Below are 19,890 nucleotides of genomic sequence, written 5' to 3'. Positions count from 1 at the left end.
GCTGTATGAATAATACTGACTTGACATACCTATTTATGATAATTTGTAACCAGGATATTTTCTTGCTAGTGTGACACATGACCTCAGCATCAGGTGAGGGATGGTGATTATCAACTGCACAGTTACAAAAATGCAAAGTGGGTCACAAACATAGACACAAGGATGGGAAAGGGGTTGTTAAAGGCTAACTGGTTCATCGATAAATTCTACATTAACTATGTAATCAATGATGCTCCTCCAGTGTGTGTAAGATGTACTTACAGAACTAGGGCTGGAGTGTCGGCGCAGTTTGGGCGACTCCTTGCCGGCGGACGACCCCTTGGCGTTGATGCAGGCATTGTTCTCAGAGTGGACCCTCTTCACCTGGCTGGTGGGCTTCTCAAACGGGTCGAAGCCGCTCTGCGTGCGCTGCACTCTCACCTTCTTGTCCTCAGGGATGGTGTCCAGGGGCTTGATGACTGAGTCTGTTCCCTGGCAGCTGCGTGTGGACATCTTTGTGACACATATCTGTCAAAAAAAGGAAGAGGAAAAGAAAGGAGTGAGAACATAAAAGCGTAAAAGAGCATTAAAGAAAAAAAATCCATCTGCGATTATCAGTGTTCAGCCAAAAACTGACTGCCCCCGTCTTCCAGATCCTGCCTGTTTTTAATCTCTCTGTCAGCCTGGGTCTCTTCCCTCCCCGTGGAGCCTTGCTGCTACCTCTCTGCTAGGATGAGAGCCTTTTCATCTCCATCTCTCTTTTCTCTGATCAAAACAGTTCCAGCCTCTGTCGGCTCTGCTGCGCACACACACACACACACACACACACACACACACACAAACACACTCACTGCCGGCTGCTGATGCTGCTCCCGTACTGCACATTCACACAATTCCACCTTATCTCTGACACACATCTACACATCCATACAATTGTGCAGACATGCTACAGATTGTCTCCTACAAGCCCACTGGGCACACAACGAGCCCTCCACGCTCCTCGTCCATTTCCCCGACACAAAACACCTTACCAGCTGCTCCTCCACCATGGACTGTGTGTATTGGACACAAAAGACGCAGGCGGCATGACATGTTTTGCCACGGCTCCCTTCAGATTAAATATTTAGGCCTGGGCTCCCCTGCAGGAAGAACTTCTAATTACTCTAATACACAAGGAGGAGTCATCTTGCAGCCCTATGGCTTGTTCTTTAACGTGGGCCAGGTTTCATTGGACACACCACAGCATTTCCCACTACACAGGCTCTCTTCTCTGTGATGCTAATATGGAAACTTCCTCAACAAGCAACAATGGCTGACAGTGTGGCTGATTACAATTATATTGATGATGATTACATTTTTCTTTTGCATCATGCATATAAATATGCCCATCCCGCATGAGCTGATAAGACTAGATCTGTAATGCAACATACCATAGGGCTTTGAGGAAAATAATTAATGGTGATCTCTCTGAACAATATTTTGATTGATTATTTTCTATGAATTAAACTAGCGGCTTGAATCTGTGCTCTGAATGGCATTAAAATGTATGGTTTACATGGTTTGTACTAAGCATAATTGCTAATTTATATTGTTTATATACATGAACAAATAAAATCAATAATTTCTATCCATTTTTATGTATTAATTTTCTCTCTGTCAGCCAGAAAACCAACTTCTACCTTAATTTGGCTAGTTTTCCTTTACTAATTAAGTATACTTTTAAATATTTGATTAGTGGAATACCGTATATTTTTCAGTTATATTCAAATATAATAATCAAAATAAAAAGTGACATTAATTTTATTAGTAAACGTATGTTTAAAAGTTGCATAGCTGCCTACCTGTGGTAGCTAATAATGACGAACTTTAAAATTGTCAGCACAACACTTTAGCTTACGCTAATGTTAACATTAGCTTCACAGAATGACTGGACGAACTTCTTCACAGGTCCAAATCCTGATACAGAGCCTTTAATGCTATTATCTTAGGGGAGGTCTACACAACATTCAGAGGGCATGAGTTGTTCGGACACGCTTCTCAACATGGAGGTGGCTGAGCCAGCAGCTTGAGGCTTACAATGCTAAATCAATAAACGGGGCTAAACAAGGGCAACAGTGCTAACAGTGCTAACAGAGCTAGTGTCGTTGATCTCTGCAGATCCTACGATAGTGAGGGAATGACCTGCCTTACTCTGCCTCTGATTGGCTTACCCTGACATTCTTACCCTAACCCTAACCAATCCCACTCCTCTTGCCTAAACCTAACAAGTACTAGCCAATCATAGGGAGAGTGGGGAGGGTCATTCCTATCCTCGGAGGATGAGTGGTACGCTTCCGCGATGATGCTTTCCCGATATCAATGGTGACCAATGTATTAGCACAGTGCAAAGCAGCAACAATGAGCTAGGTAGTGGCTACACACAGCATTACCACAACACACCACAGAGAAGCTCAGATTACAGCACACACACACACACACACACACACGTTAGTGGGACTTCATTCTCTGCTCAGGACGTCATTACTCCACTTATTCTTTACATAATAAACAGTGGTATGCTGCTATATCGATGTTCTGAATGTTGCACAGCCTACAGAAGCTTTAAATGATAAAATAATGGGCCTCATTCACTAATATCTGTGCAGAAATGTTCTTACTCTCTGCAAAAAATAAGTACTTAAGCAAAATCACTGTCGGATTCATGACACGTGTGTACCGGCCAATTTTGTTCTCACTACCGTGCGAATGTTAGTAAATCAGAACCATTCTAAATTGACAGGCGCGTGTCCGCGATCTGCAATCAGCATACTACCACGCCCCCATTTCTCCATATAAGGAAACCACTTGCCTAGAGTTGATTTATGAATGAAGGAAGCGGTTACGCGAGGAGAGAAGTAGTAAATTTCACAGTTTGTTAGAAGCGATGGCGCCGGGTCTTACAGGAATGCCATGGGTCATTGTAAGATTGTGGAGGACACAGCATGCCAGGATGATCTTGCACACCTTCTCAGGGGTATAAAGTAGTTTGCCACCGGCCGTATCTGATCCAAACACATCCAACGGCCCTTAAGCACGCCAAAAGTGCGCTCCACGGTGCATGTGTGGGCATGTATGTTATTATAGCGCACCTCTTGAGGGGTTTTAGGGTTTGCGTATGGTGTCATCAGCCATGTTTTAAGGCCATATGCCCGGTCACCCAAACAATATAACATTTTAACATTAACGGAATAGAGACTTACTGAAAATACTAACTTAAAACAATTGAAATAAAAGACTAGAACAAAAGATGCTCACCAACATGCCATCCACTTCTCACAGCCCCTGCCTCCAAACGCATTGCAATAAAACGCATAAATAGCAATACGCGTAGTTTAATAATCTGATCTATAAACAGCCAATTCATAAATTATTAATTTTGCCTACATTGTAACTTACAAGACAACCTGGTTTAAAAAAAATAATAAATATTCCATCTGGCCTCTTTTTCCAAGCTTTTGAGAAAAAGTTAGTGAGGCCTTAAAATTCAGCAATGTTCCAATTTTCCATTTCAAGTGAGAAATAAAATGGAAGTGTTCCAATAGAAGAAGTAACAGAAGAATGTGTCAAAGAAAATGAGTGTGTAAAATGGGCCAGGAAATACACAGGAGAAAGACACAGGGAAAATTAAAAAAAATGAGGAGTTTGGTAACAAGGCTGTCATGAACATGAGTCCTATGTATATCCAGCATGTCCTCAATGACAGCAATTGTCATTTGAAACAGGCACATAAACTAACAAATACAAATAACGTCATTTAGGACCTATCACGCTACAATGCATCAATACTTGATGAGAGTGTCTGGGAAGGATGTGTTCAACAAGGCTTATGTTCCAAGCACTCCACTACGGAGAGTCATCAAAGTCAAAGACACGTGATAGAATGATAAAAAGGTCACTAACATTCTTCAGAACAAGGAGACTGATATACTGGGGACAATAGCACCGAATGATGAGTTTCTGAAACCCGGTGTGGTGGCACTAACTAACATATCACACTTTAAAGACCACTTTTGGCCAGGGCAATACAAAAGGAAAATACATTTTGTTTCAAACACCCACACAACAGCTGCCATCACTTTCGTCACTAGTTGACATAATGCATAGCCAGAGGCAGAAGTGAAACCTATCTACATATACTCAGCTACTATCATTGAGTGCAATTTTATATTCCATGTACTATATTTGAGTATTCTCATGTGGTTTACTTATTTGACAGCGACTAATTACTTCATAGACAACACTGTGCATCACCAAAAAAACACCATACCCACGGTGAGGCATGATGGTGGCAGCATCATGCTTTGGGTTGTTTTTCTTCAGCTAGAACTGGGGCTTTCGTCAAGGTGGAGGGGACTATGAACATTCCAGATACCAGTCAAATTTGGCCCAAAACCTTCAGGTGTCTGCTAGAAATCTAAAGGTAAAGAGGACTTTTACCTTTCAGTGTGACAATGACCCAAAACATACATCCAAATCAACGAAAGAATGGCTTCACCAGCAGAAAAATAAAGTTCTGGAATAGCCCAGACCAAAATCAAAATGAAAATCTGTAGAGTGGCCTGAAGAAGGGTGTGCACAGGAGATAGCCTCACAATCTGACAGAGCTGGACTGCTTTTGTCAGGAAGGGTGCGCATTTATTGCAAAGCAAAGGTGTGGCATGCTTATAGACTCCTTCCCATAAAGACTGCTGTAATACAAACAGAAGGTGCTTCAACCATGTGTTAGATTAAGGGTGTGCACACAATGCATGCAGGTTATTATAAGTTTATATTTTTTCTTAGAATTTTTCCACCTAAAAGATTTGTTTGTTTACCAACCAAATTGTACATTAAAGGTGAAAAAAGTTTTGAAATGATTTATCTTGGTCTCATTTTTTTTACATCACGAAAACCTGGAATTTTAACAGGGGTGTGTAGACTTTTTATATCCACTGTATCTTCTGCCTTCTGCTGAGAAGCCACTCACAGCAATTTAATAAAGTCTTGGGCTTTTGTTTGATATCTAGTTTCAGCAAAAAAATGTTGCGCATTTCCTTCCCATCATTAGCTTGGTAAGTACACATTAGCTCAGAGGGCTAACTTGGCTTGTCTACTGTATTTTGTGAGCAGCGCTGTCACTCTGAACAGCCCACCAAACCACATTCAAGCTCTAAAACTATATGAGAAAAAATGGAGCAAAGACATTTGTATTGAACAGCCAAATCAGATTCAGCTGACATAACTCTCAGTTGGGTACAGCCCTAGCAAACAGGTAAAATTAGCTCCACCTAGACCAGTTGCACTATTGAAATGCTGCAAAACATGTTGATGAATCAGTTATAATAAGCCAATAACACTAACATGGGTAATTTTACATAATTTTTGATCAAGATTACATTTTTCTGATAATACTTCTGTATTTTTACGGTGAGATTCTGAATGCAGGACTTCAACTTGTAATGGAGTATTTTTATTCTGTGGTATTGTAACTCATGTAGAGCATCTGAATACTTCTTCCACCACTGGACAGAATACCATAGTGGCATGTTAGTTTTGTGTGTGTGTGTGTGTGTGTGTGTGTGTGTGTGTGTGTGTGTGTGTGTGTGTGTGTGTGTGTGTGTGTGTTAGGTTTCCTAGAAAGTCCTTTATGGTTATGCTCACAGGTAAAGTGCTATACTACACCTCTGCCTCACCAAACTAGAAACACTCTTCCTACCCTGCTGCTTCTGGTAAGGCTGATTTCTCATTAGGGTGTTTTTTTTTTCTTTGGTGAATCACAGTAAAAGCTTGCTCTGGTCTTGTGTCGTGAGCCCCGTCTTCATTACCAGCCTCTGAGCTCAGTATTGTGTTTGGAATATGACACCCCCTGTTAGCTACATTGTTGCTTTTCTCTGGCGTTATATAACACACCCGTGCTTGGTGGCAGTTGCCAGCTTGCATGCTCACTGAGGGCATCTCTCCTTATTCACTGCATTAATTAACCACTGTGTGCACATAATTAAGCACAGATCTTAAATCACTGCATATCTCAACATCTACAACATGGATTTGCACAAAATTTTGTACATGGTTAGAGGATGATTCCTAATGATGTTGGTGATCCCTTGACTTTTCCATTGTGGTCTTCAGTGAAATTTTGAAAGTGTGTCATTAGTGTAACACCTAACTAATCCTATGCAACAGCAGCAGTTCTTTGAGCTTTGTGGGTCACATACTAGCTGACCAAGAAGTAGCTGGGGATCCCCCAGGAAGAGCTGGAAAGTCCCAGGGGAGGAAAAGGTTGTATTGCCAAGCGTTGGTAGTGCTTTTTGTGGCTGGCTTTGGATGGTGGTGGTGTGTGGCTGCAAGTCACTCATCAGGATGATGAAATGAGCTCACCAGTCTGTAAACTCTCCTCCTGCTGACTTTTTCTAGCTAGTTAGGTTGAGGTTTAAATGTAAACAGTAACATCAAGGAAAAGAAGGGCACCAGCTGAACTGCATCCGGCTAGCCATACAGGCGTTGGAAAATAAACTGGATGACCTCAGTTTCCAACAGGATATCAGGAACTGTAATGTCCTTTCATTCACTGAAACTTGTCTAAATCCTGCGCAGCACCATGCAACCAGGTGACTCTTTCTCTTCATGCCGATCAGACAAAGCACAGGACTCTGGCAAGAGAAGGAGAAGTGGTACATGCTTCACGGTAAATAAGGACTGGTGTGATGGTGGAATGTGAGGTGCTGTCCAGTTCCTGTTGTGGATCACTGCTACATGCTGTTCAAAGGTGGCTGCAGAGCGGCACTGTCCATATCTGGGAGGAGCAACCATGTAACCGTCTTGTTGGGGTCCAGTTGTATGGACAGTTAAATCATTCCACAACCAGAAACCATGGATTACCACAACCATCCAAAAACATGGACAGTTATACAGCAGCAGTCAACAATATAAGAAGACCATTGATTGGTTGATTGATTGATTCCAGTCGCCGGTTTTATTTTGGATCTGGTTCCAGGTTGGTAAAAATACCCACATTCATACCAACAAAGCCAACAAAGCCCTCATCAAATCTTACATTCATGTTCTCTCTTAGATAGTCATTTGCCTGTTTCTGACACAAGCATCTGCAAAGAGTGCACAACTACGGTCATGTTAAAAAAATGCATTCTAACTCAACGTCACAGCTGCTAAAAGGACTGACTGAACATGGTGGATCGCCTTAACCTAATTGTTCCAAAGTGTGGCTATATTTCACCAAAACGACTGTCAAATGCAACACATGACAAAAGACGCACCCCCCCAACAGTTTAAAACATTCGAAAGGATTGAATAAGTGGATATGGAACTGGATTCAGTTAAATGCTATTGAACCTCAATCCTAATTGGCTGCTCTGTTACTTTATTGCCACCATAACCCTGAGAGGATAAGCAATTTAAAAATGGATAGAGTGATCGATGGAGAGATAGCTGGATGAATGGATGGATGGACAGATGCATGACCTGCATGTTAAATACTGAATCCACACAAAACCTCACATGTGGATAAACATGAATTAACGCGTCACAGCTGTATGCCTCAGTGAATTAAGTTAAGTTAAATTGCAGTTATGGTTTACATCCATGTCTGTGAAAACATTAATCTTTCACACACATCTTCAGCCCAGCAGCACAGACAATCTATATAATCAGCACAGTTTCATGGTGGGCACCCAAGATTAGTGTCACCAATTTTGACCAAATGTCACCCCTTCTGCTCCTGAGATATGGGGCTCTAGTTTCCCGGCACAGCGCAGGGTGGCGAACCCCGCGCAGAGCTAGTTTCGAGCAGCGCAACCCGAGGCGCACTCAGTTTGGTAGTTTGGCAAACTGAGGTGCGCTGAGATGGGTGTGGCGGCGCAGCAGGGGGAGGTGTCGACAGATCCAGCTTGGCGCAGTGACAGTTTTGTGCCAAAAGGCTTCGCCGAAGGTGTGCTAAAAGCTCGCCAGCTGAAACCAGGTCTACTGTTAGCGCAGGCGGAGCGCAGCCGGTGTAAGCCGAAGTTTGGCTGACCGGCGGACAGTGCGCACACGTCACCAAAACCTCACAGGCAGGTTTCCAGAATATCAGGCACATTAACGATGCAATAAATACCCAAAAAACCACTATTCAATGCAACTATCTGCAATCAGCACATAAATGTATCTCTATATCGACTGTCCCGTCACATCTGATGTCAGATCAAAGGGGATTGGCACCGTTTGGCACGTTTGGCACGCGTAATGGAAACCCAACCTGATTTGATTAACACAGCTGCAAACTAATGAGTTCACATCCCTCTCAGCCAACCACAAACAGCCACAGCATCAGATAGGGAGTATATATTCAGCATCTGTCATCTTAGAAAAGTCAAAAGAAAAGAAACAGAGTGAGACTGCGAGAGAGAAAGAGAGAGCGCGCGCGCACGAGAGAAACGCAACATTGATTTACAATTGTGGTGACCTCCTCCCAGGCTACCTTTGCATCATCAGCCCGTGGAGGTCTGCTCGCAGTTCCGTATATTCGGACACTGCGAGCTTGGACCTCCCGGACCAAAACATCAGTTTCCTCCTGGGAGAAGTTTGGCCGTCTGACGCTGCTGCTCTCTTCTGCCATGGCGAATTGAGTAAACTCTCATTACGCCTTCGCGCGGCGCATTTAAGGGCGAGGAGAGGGGCTCATTTGATTGGTGTGATGTGTGTAAAACCCACTCCACGCCTTCTCTCCTCCCTCTTTCCGACTTGCGCAGGTAGGAGGGACGGAGGTGGGAAAGAGGAGTAGCTGCGCCAGGCGCACGGTGTGCCAAACTTGCAAAATCCACCTGGCCACACCCAGTTGGCAAAGCGCAGGTGCGCTGCGCCCCCGCCTCGCCCGGTCTGCGAAACTAGAGCCCATGATGTGAAGAAATGGCCAGAAAAGCATAAGCAAATATGATGTCGAAGGGAAGTTGACCATTAACCTTTTAGATATAAAATATCACTTCATCATAATATCCTTTTAGACATCTGTGTGAATTATTTTATAATAACCATATGAATTCTTGAGTTATGGCCAAAAACATGTTTTGTGAGGTCCCAGTGACCTTCACCTTTGACCTTTGACCACCAAATTCTAATCAGTTCATTCTGGAGTCCAAGTGGACGTTTGTACCAAATTTGAAGAAACTCCATTATGGTGTTCTTAGATATTGCATTCAGAAGAAAACGATGGATGAAAGGTCACAGTGACCTTGACCTTTGACCACCAAATTCTAATCAGTTCATGGTTTAGTTCAAGTTGATGTTTGTGCCAAATTTGGAGAAATTCACTCAAGGCGTTCTTGAGATATTGCATTCACAAGAATGGTACAGTTTGGACAGACGGACAACAACATAATGCCTCTGCCTACGGCTATCACAGGCACTGATGCATAAAAAGTAGAACCAGATGAGATTAATATTAGAGGCCTAAAACATCTGTTGGCTGTCAGTGGGTGCATTTGAGTCACAGGGGCAGGACGGGGACATATAACCTCTGAAACAACTGAGATGAAAATGAGCAGTGTTGATCCAAAACTCATGGAGACGTTCTGTACTGCTGCGCTCTGCAGACACATACAGCAGTGGGAGCAACACAGTGCAGGGATCAGGCATCAAGGTCAGGTATTTAGCAACTGAGATATGAAATCCTGACTTATTTTATGCCACGGGACAAGAGACTTTTTGGATTTGAAATTCAACAGCGGAAAACCCAGCTTAATGTGACTGACGGTTTTCAAAAATGGACCTGTGCAGGACTCTGCTGAAAGCGATACTAGACTCAGCCAGATACGGTGGTCACTAGTGATTGGTTTGGGAAAAGCAAATCCCCCTCCCCCACAGAAATCGATTAGAGTGGACACAACGTTAGACTGAAGATGGAAAAGGAGTGTAATGAGCTGTCAATTCTGTCCAATATCAGGCTACCACAAACGCATTAGTGAGGTCCAACATCCTTGCGATGCTGACTGTGGCCTGGTTCACAGTCAGCCTTTCTGTTCATCCCAAAGGTGTTGGGTCTGTGCAGTGCAGTCATGTTCCTGGGAAAGGCATGGCATTGTCATGTTGAAGCAGGAAAGGGCCGAACACAAACCGCTGCCACAAAAGGTGAAAGCTCACTATGAAATATTGTATGATGTAGCATTAAAATTTCCCCACAGCAACACATCAACATTTCACTTCAGGCTGCTGCAGAGAACCTATTAATCCTGCACCTGCCATTAACAGAGGCATCATGATGGAAATAACACACAGGGCTTCCATGCCCCCACAAGTCTACTCCATCCCCATGTCATCATACTCATTCACTTTAACACATACATGAGTGAATAACAAACATGTACAAGCAAACACTGACTATTCATTACTGTGAAACCATCAATGCCTGCAATTACTATATTACTTCCTCAGACAGAGAGCAGATTATCTCCAGATGATCTCCTAACTAACAGATATGGAAGGCACTCTGCATTTGTACTTCACTACAAGCAGGACACATCTGTCACCATGGATACTGATAGATGTTCTCATTCTGTTGTTGAGTTACTGTATTTTTTGTGCTGGTCAACTGTAAATGCATCAGCATAGCCAAAAAAATCAACATGTGCTAATAAAAGTGAAGCCCCTAGTTTGAGCCCCTTAACTGGCGAGATGCAATGACGCACCACCACAAAGTACCATCCATCTTCATCCAAGCAGCACTCAAACATCAGTCAAAATTAGTCTGCACCAAGTTTGAAAGACAGACTGAATAACTGAGAGATATATCAAAAGAAGTAACCACTGTAAAGTTTTCATAGGCCTCCATGCTGCTTTCTTCTGTTTACTAAACCTTTTCCAGCCTGTCTGTGACATCAAACGTGATAAACCAAATAACCCCCCACCACACAAAGAAAGGCACAGTCTATCACAGAGCTGTGTACACAGCTCTGGTCTGCTAGCAATGGGAAAGTCTATAGCCTATTTTTTACCTGTGTTCAAAAACCTCACGAACACATGCTTAACAAATGAATCAGACATGTCCAAGTGATTCTGTGATTTTAAATGAAAAGCGCAGCTGGGTTTATGTGCATGAACAAAATCATGTTTACAAGGAAGCAAAACAGAACTTTTCAATCATTCATTCAATATTTCTACATTATTCAGAACCAATGATTCCTAGTAGAAGTAGTCGAGAATGACAAGTTAGTAAAAGAGCAGACTCTCTGTTAGACAGGTTGGCCCATAAAAAGGTCCAGATATGGATTGAGCTAAAACCCCAGTGGTCTCTGTACGTCTCTTTGTAGCGCTTTCTTTGTGGTGGACCCTGATAATTCACTTTGACTCTTACAGAAAACCATAGATCCCACTGATCCATCTGTTTTACTTTTAATATTCTTTTTTAATTTAACTTTTCAGTAAGTCAAGTAACAAAGTATGGTGTATGGATATACTACACTTAAATCTCTGCTTCCATATTAACTCTGAGCAATGTAATAATAGCATCTGTGCTAACAGTAGGCAGTTAAGTTCTGTCATTGTTACCTGACTCTGCAGCTCCTTTCAGCACTATTAAGTGTCCCAGCACCTATCACATTGTTTTGGTTTAACGTCCTGCAACTTTAATGTTTTGGATCACTCTCACTGCTCTCATGAATCTTTTCCACAACAAAACTAGAATTACAGCCCTGCGGTTGTTTGCCTCCACCAACCAATCAAGTTGCTGTTTACATCCATGTCTGTCCGGACTCATATAATATACTGTATGTAGTAAAGACTTCAATGGAATTTACCAAAAAGCATAAGTGTATTTTGTTTTTTTTGCGTGGATGCTTCACACACATCATCAACGCTGCAGCACAGAAGATCTATAAAATCTTCACAGTTTCAAGGTGACACCAATACAACATTCAACCAAATGTCTCCACTTCTGTTCCTACATTTTTTGGATACAAAATGTCCTCACTTCATCATTTTATTGGCGGATGTTACGTGTTTACATTTACCGGACGAAAACACTGTAGTCCTTGTTCCGGATAACAAGATGCTTGACGACGCCGTTCTTAGTGCCTTTTTCGGGCTTGTTTTGCTTTTATTCTTGAAGCAGCAGTACGACAACAACCTTGTTCTGCTAATGCTTCGTCTGTTGAGGAGGAGAAGGGAGGTAGAAGGCTGAAGAAGGGAAATAGAAGACCATGCTTTGGCAAATGGAAACCGCTTAGTACCACGAGTCGAGTGCACGCTATATACGTCATCACGCCAAGAGGGCAAGGAAACAAGCATGCGGAGAACGACCGGAATGAACTTAAAGAGGAATGAGTGTATACAAGTGCGAGAAATTCTTTCATTCGGAATTAGAAACGGAATATTCCAGCCCGTTACGTCGGATTGAATTTTCAATCGCATTGGCCATTTTCATTCCAAGTTAGGTGTTTACAAGATCACTTTTAATAGGAATGAACTTTCATTCTGAATGAAAAGGGAATTAAACTATCCATGTAAACGCACTCATTGTGTTCACAAGAAAGGGATGGAAGTAAGGTCACAGTGACCTCGACCTTTGACCACCATAATCTAAACTGTTTATTGTAAAGTCCAAGTGAATGTTTGTGCCAGATATAAATAAATTCCTTCAAGGTGTCGTTGTGATATAACGTTCACCAGAATGGGACAGACAGACAACCTGAAAACAACATGCCTTCAGCTGAACTTCCACAAATGGTGACGGAGGGGCTGCTGCTGCTGCTTGAACCCTCAGTCTCCACTCAGCCTTTGCATTGGTTATCATGAAAAAAAAAAAAAAAACATGCTTCATAATTCTAATATCATATGTTCAAGACGTCCTCAAAAATGTAATCAAGTGATTTTTGACAATAAAACAACAATGTAATTACGCATGTTTTTTTATTTTTTGCAACCTGATAATGTAATCCCAGTAACATGTAATCAGTTACTCACCAACCCTGAATATAACAAATAAGACTGTAAGCACACTAGTGTCGGAAAGGCTGACTCTGCCCATGGGTTCATGGTAGCATGTGGATCCCCTGCTTCATCTGGCTTTCCTCTGTTGCCAGGGTGGGAACACCCCGCCAAGACAGGAAAACCCCACCACGGATGCAATTACACCATATTGATTCTGGTTCAAGGACAGCCTCTTTAATCACCACCGCCCCCCTCCGCCACCACGGCCACTCTCATATACCAACACACACACACATGCACACATATAAACAAAGGATGATTAACTGCATTGTTTTTCTATCTATAATTTATCCTGTTGTGCTGCAGTGACCCCATTGCCCCACAGGGATCATTTAAGATCCATCTTATCTTCCGGTTGTCATACAGTAATGGAAAAGGTAGGCAGTAACACAGTGGGCAGGCCCGGGCTAATGCAACTATCTCCAGAGAAGTAGTTACTGATGACATTAGCTTGAAGGATGACAAGGACCACATAGGCCATAAAAGACCAATCAGCCATAAAGCCTACTTATGTGCTCTGCTAACTCATGGCTATCAGCCATATTAACTGGGCCACATTCAGAGCTTACCCACTGTGTGAACGCATTTCCATTTCACTGAGACAAAGCAGGGCTATCGGCTTGCCTGGACTCATCATTCTGGGCTCAAGACGATAGTGAGACGATACACCAGAGGAGAGACTGGAAAAAAACACCTCATCCTCCTCCCATCCACGCTGTCTGGGGCGCACAAGCCTTTGTTTCAGTGTTCTTGAATGGCAGATATAGCTGTGTGTGTGTGTCTGTGCTAAATATAGCCGGTGCCTCCTCAAACACAGAAGCTTTGTGTGTGATGCCTTGGTCACTGCCTGCTGACAGAGATTTGAACTACAGCAGGGTCAACAGAGAGAAATGATGGACTGATACAATGATGACACAGTTTAACAGAAGATGATCTGATTAAGGGGTAAGCTAACATGTCAGTGTGGAGACATTTCAATAAAAGTCATATCAGTCTATCTCTATCTCTGACCACTTATGTATTCAAGGTGAGGCTGAGTTGAAAATGAGTTAAAGGATTATTAAGTACTACTGAGGCTGCCTTTGAGCTCAAATAGTTGACAACTGCCTGTTTACACAGTAATTGCATTGATTACAGTTGTGTTTCTGGCCATCTGACAAATGTACTTCCAATATTCAATCTTTTATTAGCTCTGTTTTTGGTCTCCACCTACTCCTAAGGGAAATATGCTGCTCTTTATCTGCTGAATGCTCCACTATGTTTACCAGCCATGATGATTTTGCTGTTTGGTGCTGGACAGGTAATGTACAGGAGGTTTACTAGAGTTCTTTCAATGAAAACAGCTGCAAACCTAGAACATGTGGTTCTATTCATTATACAATTGACGGTCTGTCTCATCCCCTGGCAGTAAACAGGAGGGCTGAAGGTGAGCTTACGGTCCCCCCCATGACTGACATCGGGTGAAAGCTAAACTAAATGATGCTGCTAGTCTCTGGAGTCAATGTCTGTCAAATATCCAACTTAAAACTAACTTCACTGCCGTCATGTGGCTTCAGCTGGCTTGGCATCAGTGTTTTGAACTGGACTGGAATGTGGAGCAAGAGTTTGGATCACCCGCATTTGGTGCACTTGCCATGACTGCAGTCACAAAAAATGGGCTGCCCGTGAACGTTTGCAAAGGGGTCCACGCTGACCCTCATGGATGTGGTGGATGACAACATTTATGTCACACGGACCAAAGCGCACTCTTGGAGACACATGCAGAAACTGTGAATTGGCCTTGAGACATGGTGGATGAATGGGTTAAGCACAGGACTTTGAACCAGGAGAGTGGGGTTTGTGTCATGTATGAGTCAGTGTTGGCTTGTTATTTTTAGACTTAGCTGACTTACTATTTTCAGTTTTTATGATATGTAAAGCTGCTGAATGTACACTTTGTACATAAACTTTAGCAGAATAGCCAAACAGGGTTAATGTCACATTTTGCTAAGATGCCCATAAGAATATACGCCTAAGAGCTCCCCAGGGAGCCTTAATTGAGAAATTTAGGGAGAGCTCTGACATAGTTTATTTCCCGATGCCACTGTTTTTTTTGTTGTTGTTTTTTTCTTATAAATGTATATTTACTTGTAGACTTGCACCGATTTATTGGCAGTGCTCGGAATTGGGCCAGTTTTCACGTGATCAGCCATGACCTGCGACCAGCCGGTCAGTCTAAAATATGCTGATGTAAAACGCCGGTCAAATTCCCGGCACGCCGCATGATTGACACTGTGTAACATCAGCAGCGCACACACACGCACATGTGCAACTCATGGCTTGGGCAATATGAGGAAATGAAACATGGGCGGCTTCTCACCTTAATCATTCAGGCACACACATCAAAAGAGAGAAGGAGAAAGTTGTTAATTGTCCGTGTTAAACTGAACTGCAGAGCTCTCACTACTGCACTGTGCCGCTTGAAACTGACGAGGCATGTGTCTACGTGCCAAAGGTATGTGTGTCCGCGTGCTTACTGGCGGGCGCGTCCTGAAGACCTGTGTCAATTTTCCACAGGAGATATTTTTACTTTTTTGTCTATTCAAGAAATTACCCACAAATGCTATACACCAAGAATTATATTTTATTTATCGATGTTTTTATTTATGTATGCCTTTTTTACTTGTTTATTTTAGTACTGTACCTGAAGTTATAGTTGAGCAAAAAGGAAAATGTTTCTTAACAGGTTAAGAAACGTCATTGTTTTTGTTTGTTTGAGATGATTATTGAAAACTGGTTGTATCTTGGTTAAAATGTTCTAATAAAGCAAAGATAGAAAATATTGCAATATCTTGTGTGCTGTAAAGTGGTTTGAAAAAAATGAAATCGGAATCAGACAAAATCGGAATCGGCCATCCAAACACTCTGCAAATCAGAAATCGGTATCGGCCCAAAAAATTGTAATCGGTGCAAGTCTATTTTCTTGTATATTTAGGTTCCTGAAATAAACAATAGGCTAATAATAAAGCACTTGTCAACGTGTGTATTTATTCATGCATGATTGTTAATGATAATCTGTGTCTAATAAACACAATGCTGTGGCCAATCCATGTGTGGTGGCACACTCACAACACATTACCTACTGTATGATGACATCTTTGCATTGCAGCATTATCCCAGGAATGTTTTTCTGTGAAGTCGGCATTAGGTGTTTTGGTTAAAATAGCTGTGTTTTCTGTAAAACCAACATCTGAGGCTGAGGGCGAGTTTATAATTGTCACAGGTCTGCTCTGTATCTTTGAGAAAAGACTCACCGAAAGAAGACACTGTTCTACGTCCAACTGAATGATGGCAGGCGTTTTACCCCATCTTCAAGCATGGCCACTGTGAACAGCTATATAACCTACACTTTGCCTTTAGTCATGGTCGGGCAGCATTTGGTATGCATTCCTACACCTTGTCCTTTGGCCTTGGATTGTGAAGAGTCTCTACACAGAAATGCCTCTGTGTGATTTATTAATCTGAGTTTTAATCTATTTTAGGGGTTATTTTGTGATGGAATACAGTAATTTCCTCTTTGGCTCAGACTTACCTAGTTTCCCATATCCTTGAGTTCTGTTGGCCTCTTATCAAAGCCAATGTGACTTCTCACTGCAAGTCACTCTCATTAAGTGCGCCAGCAAAATAAAATATGTAGATGCATTTTTGTTATGTTGCTGCTGTGGCTCTTCATCATTTTGAACACCAGCCTTAAGATATTGTGGATGAGAGTCTTAATTAACATATGTGGTGGAATAAAATATCCCAACAGCCAACTGATGCCCCAGATAGTGGCTCTTCATTACTGCATCCTACATCACCACTGCAGAAAACTGAACACATGATAGATTTATATGATATTTAGTGATGTATGTTGACCAGCTTTGATACTGGTCAATCCCCAGATATTCCACAGTGGGACAAAAACAGCAACTCTCAAGGATAAACTACATCCCACAAAGTACATAGTTACAAATCCTCGAAAAGGATATGTATTTAACTGACAGTGATAGGCTGTAAAGGGCTGTCCGCACAAAGAATGATAACTATTACAATACCAATAACGAGGCAAGCATCCAAACTGATGAACATTCTCTAAACAATGGAGCCAATCACAAACTGCCCATTCCAGCTGTGACACCTAAATTCTGATGTATTTTGATTGTCTGTGAGTGTTTCAAATGTATCTGAATGATATCATTGTTGTAGCTGTGGTGTGGACTCCACCATCCCCTTGAGGTATAATGCAAAGATATATTAAAAGTTGCAGTTATAGTTATAGGTTTTGGTGGGCATGGCTCTTAACACCTAACAATTAAGCAAACTTCCTAAACCCTAGCCTTGGACCAAGACGTTCATTGCATGAACGTCTTGAAAACGAACCCCGTTTTTCGTTTGGGGGTTCTCGGTCTATTGTATATCCGTTATTGTTCAATAAACATGCATTTTATCTCGGGATGTCTTGAAATTTTCTTCACCCCTTCTTCGTCCTGCAATGAATGAGTGCACCGGCTTTCCACTGCGCCACAGCGCCACAATAGCGGTTGGGAGGTGTATTGCACATTGGTTGTAAATCTTGGTCCAAGGCTAGAGCCTCTTACTACCAATGTGCAATACACCTCCCAACCGCTATAGTGGCGCTCTTACTACCAATGTGCAATACACCTCCCAACCGCTATAGTGGCGCTGTAGCGCAGTGGAAAGCCGGTGCACTCATTCATTTCAGGACGAAGAAGGGGTGAAGAAAATTTATACAAACACACGGCAACCCCCGTACACCTTCCTAACATCTGTGCCTATGAGGTGAGTACATTACATGTTTGATTTGAACGTTTATGGAGACGTGAATCAGTCTAGACCGGGAACCCCCAAACGAAAAACGGGGTTTGTTTTCAAGACGTTCATGCAATGAACGTCTTGGTCCAAGGCTACCTAAACCCCAAAATAGTCTTCTTTAAACCCTAAAAACTACATTATAAAAGAATCATTTCCAAAATGGCCACTGGACGCACTCATTAGAGGAGGTGAAATCAGAAATTGAGGTCTTATTTTCCAGTGGAAATACAGTATTGACTTTGTAAGTCCAATCAAGTTGGATATTTTTTTTCAAATGATTCAATAGTAAATCAGTAAAAGAGGTTGGGACTGAAAGGCACACTATACTGATAGGCCTTTTCCACTGAAGACATTCAGACTTGTCTCAGTAGGAAACACACAGGTGTGAATAATGAAATTAATGATGGTTGCTTTGATTTCAGGGTCCTGGTATTGTGCATGCTGGCTCGCTGTTACTCTCACTGCAACACTTAAATAGAACAGAGCCATTGTTAATGTTATTAATAACACCTGTGCTTTCATACTGTGACAAGTCAAAATGTCTGCTGTGAGAAAGGCCCATTAAGAAATCTATCATTAACTCAGTGAATGTATTTTACTCAAACTGTGTTTTACTCATAAAACTCAGATAAAGTTGGATAAAAGTATGAAATCCAATAGTGATTGCTGATGATAATTACAAAAGTTAGTGTAGGGATATTTCACAGCGTTATCGTGATGTTATCAATGACATGCTACAGTTTTTTGTTGATGACTGCTTACATATTTTAAGTAGTCCCAATGAGTAAGCATCTACAGACAGTTTCTTTACAGAGAAATATAATGTGCATAATCAATAACAAGTTTCCAAGTTAGGCTAGTTGTTATTTTGTAGTAGCATAGGGGATATTCACTTATTTTTAAGTTGATGAAGCAAGTTTTCCCCCTCAGATTCCTGTTCAGACGGTGCAGGTTAATCTAATTTGTTTGTCAGTGGTAAACTGAAATTTTACAGATTTTGAATTAAGTTCTGTTAAACTCTAACATGCTGCACCATCGTGAAACTACAGGAGTTTGTTGATGTTGAAACAACTTTTGGATATAGTGACCAAGGAATTTTCTAAAAAGTTTGTTTGAGTTTAACAAACTATCACTGAATTCGACTTAATTCATAATGTTTGGGAGTTGGGCAACAAACACACCACCTAATGGTTATGACGCTGAAATAGGAAGAGTTTTCTGGGAGTGGTGACAGACAATTAATTGTGCTGAAAACCACATATAGATTAAAAAGTAAATTGCAATACTGTGAAACCAAAAGTCATTGTTGTTTTAACGTAACATTACACAATTTATGTACAGTCGTCATGCACTGATGTGACCCATGACATACTTATGTCACGTTACATTACGTAAGAAACATACCTATTTTAGACCAAAACGTGATCTCATTTCTAAACCTAACCAAGTAGATTTGTTGCCAAAACCTTACCATTGACCACTGACCATTTCACATCATTAACTATGTGTTACAATGTGTTTCATCCCTGCATCGCTAAGGCTAAAGGGTGCCCTGTGCATCACTATGAGATGCTGAGGGGTGTGACACAGCCTCATAATGATGATGATGATGATGTATAGAAATACACTATCAGAAAGCCATATTGCTGTTATGTATTGGTACAGCATTCCATAAGTTTCCGCTTTTTAATTCCCTTCATGGTAGCACTTAATGTCAAATGCTATATGTACTGAAAAAGGGGTCAGCATATTAAGATATAGCTTCAGCCTGTTTCAGACTGCATAAATCTTAAGTTTGCATGTTTTTGTTTAGATTAATTGTCTTTCTTTTTTCTGATTAGTTTCATGCCCTACAGTACTGTCTGCATCATTGATTGCAGAGCAAAATTAATGTAGATTTGAATCAGAAACTGGACCATGACCCAGCACGTTTTAACTACAATTTTATACATTTATCACTGTGTCGCTGCTTATAATTGTTACCATGTGCATCAGTGCCTCTAACTGCAAGGAAGCTTCACAGCTCAAACTCAGTGACCAGTGCCAGCCAGCCAGCCAGCCAGC

At 41.7% G+C, this 19,890-nt stretch overlaps 1 protein-coding gene across 2 annotated transcripts in view; it reads right to left on the bottom strand.

Moving 5' to 3' along the window:
* Positions 1-19,890, bottom strand: part of cdk14 (cyclin-dependent kinase 14) — a 270,852-nt gene that overhangs the window by 185,161 nt on the left and 65,801 nt on the right. For both annotated transcript variants that reach the window (XM_050047719.1, XM_050047720.1), the window contains one exon: positions 262-507. In XM_050047719.1, coding sequence (XP_049903676.1) covers positions 262-507 — 246 coding nt within the window. The remainder of the gene's footprint in view (positions 1-261; positions 508-19,890) is intronic.

Source organism: Epinephelus moara, chromosome 6 (assembly GCF_006386435.1).
Source record: "Epinephelus moara isolate mb chromosome 6, YSFRI_EMoa_1.0, whole genome shotgun sequence".
Lineage (NCBI taxonomy): Eukaryota > Metazoa > Chordata > Actinopteri > Perciformes > Serranidae > Epinephelus > Epinephelus moara.
This window is presented reverse-complemented; position numbering and strand designations above follow the sequence as displayed.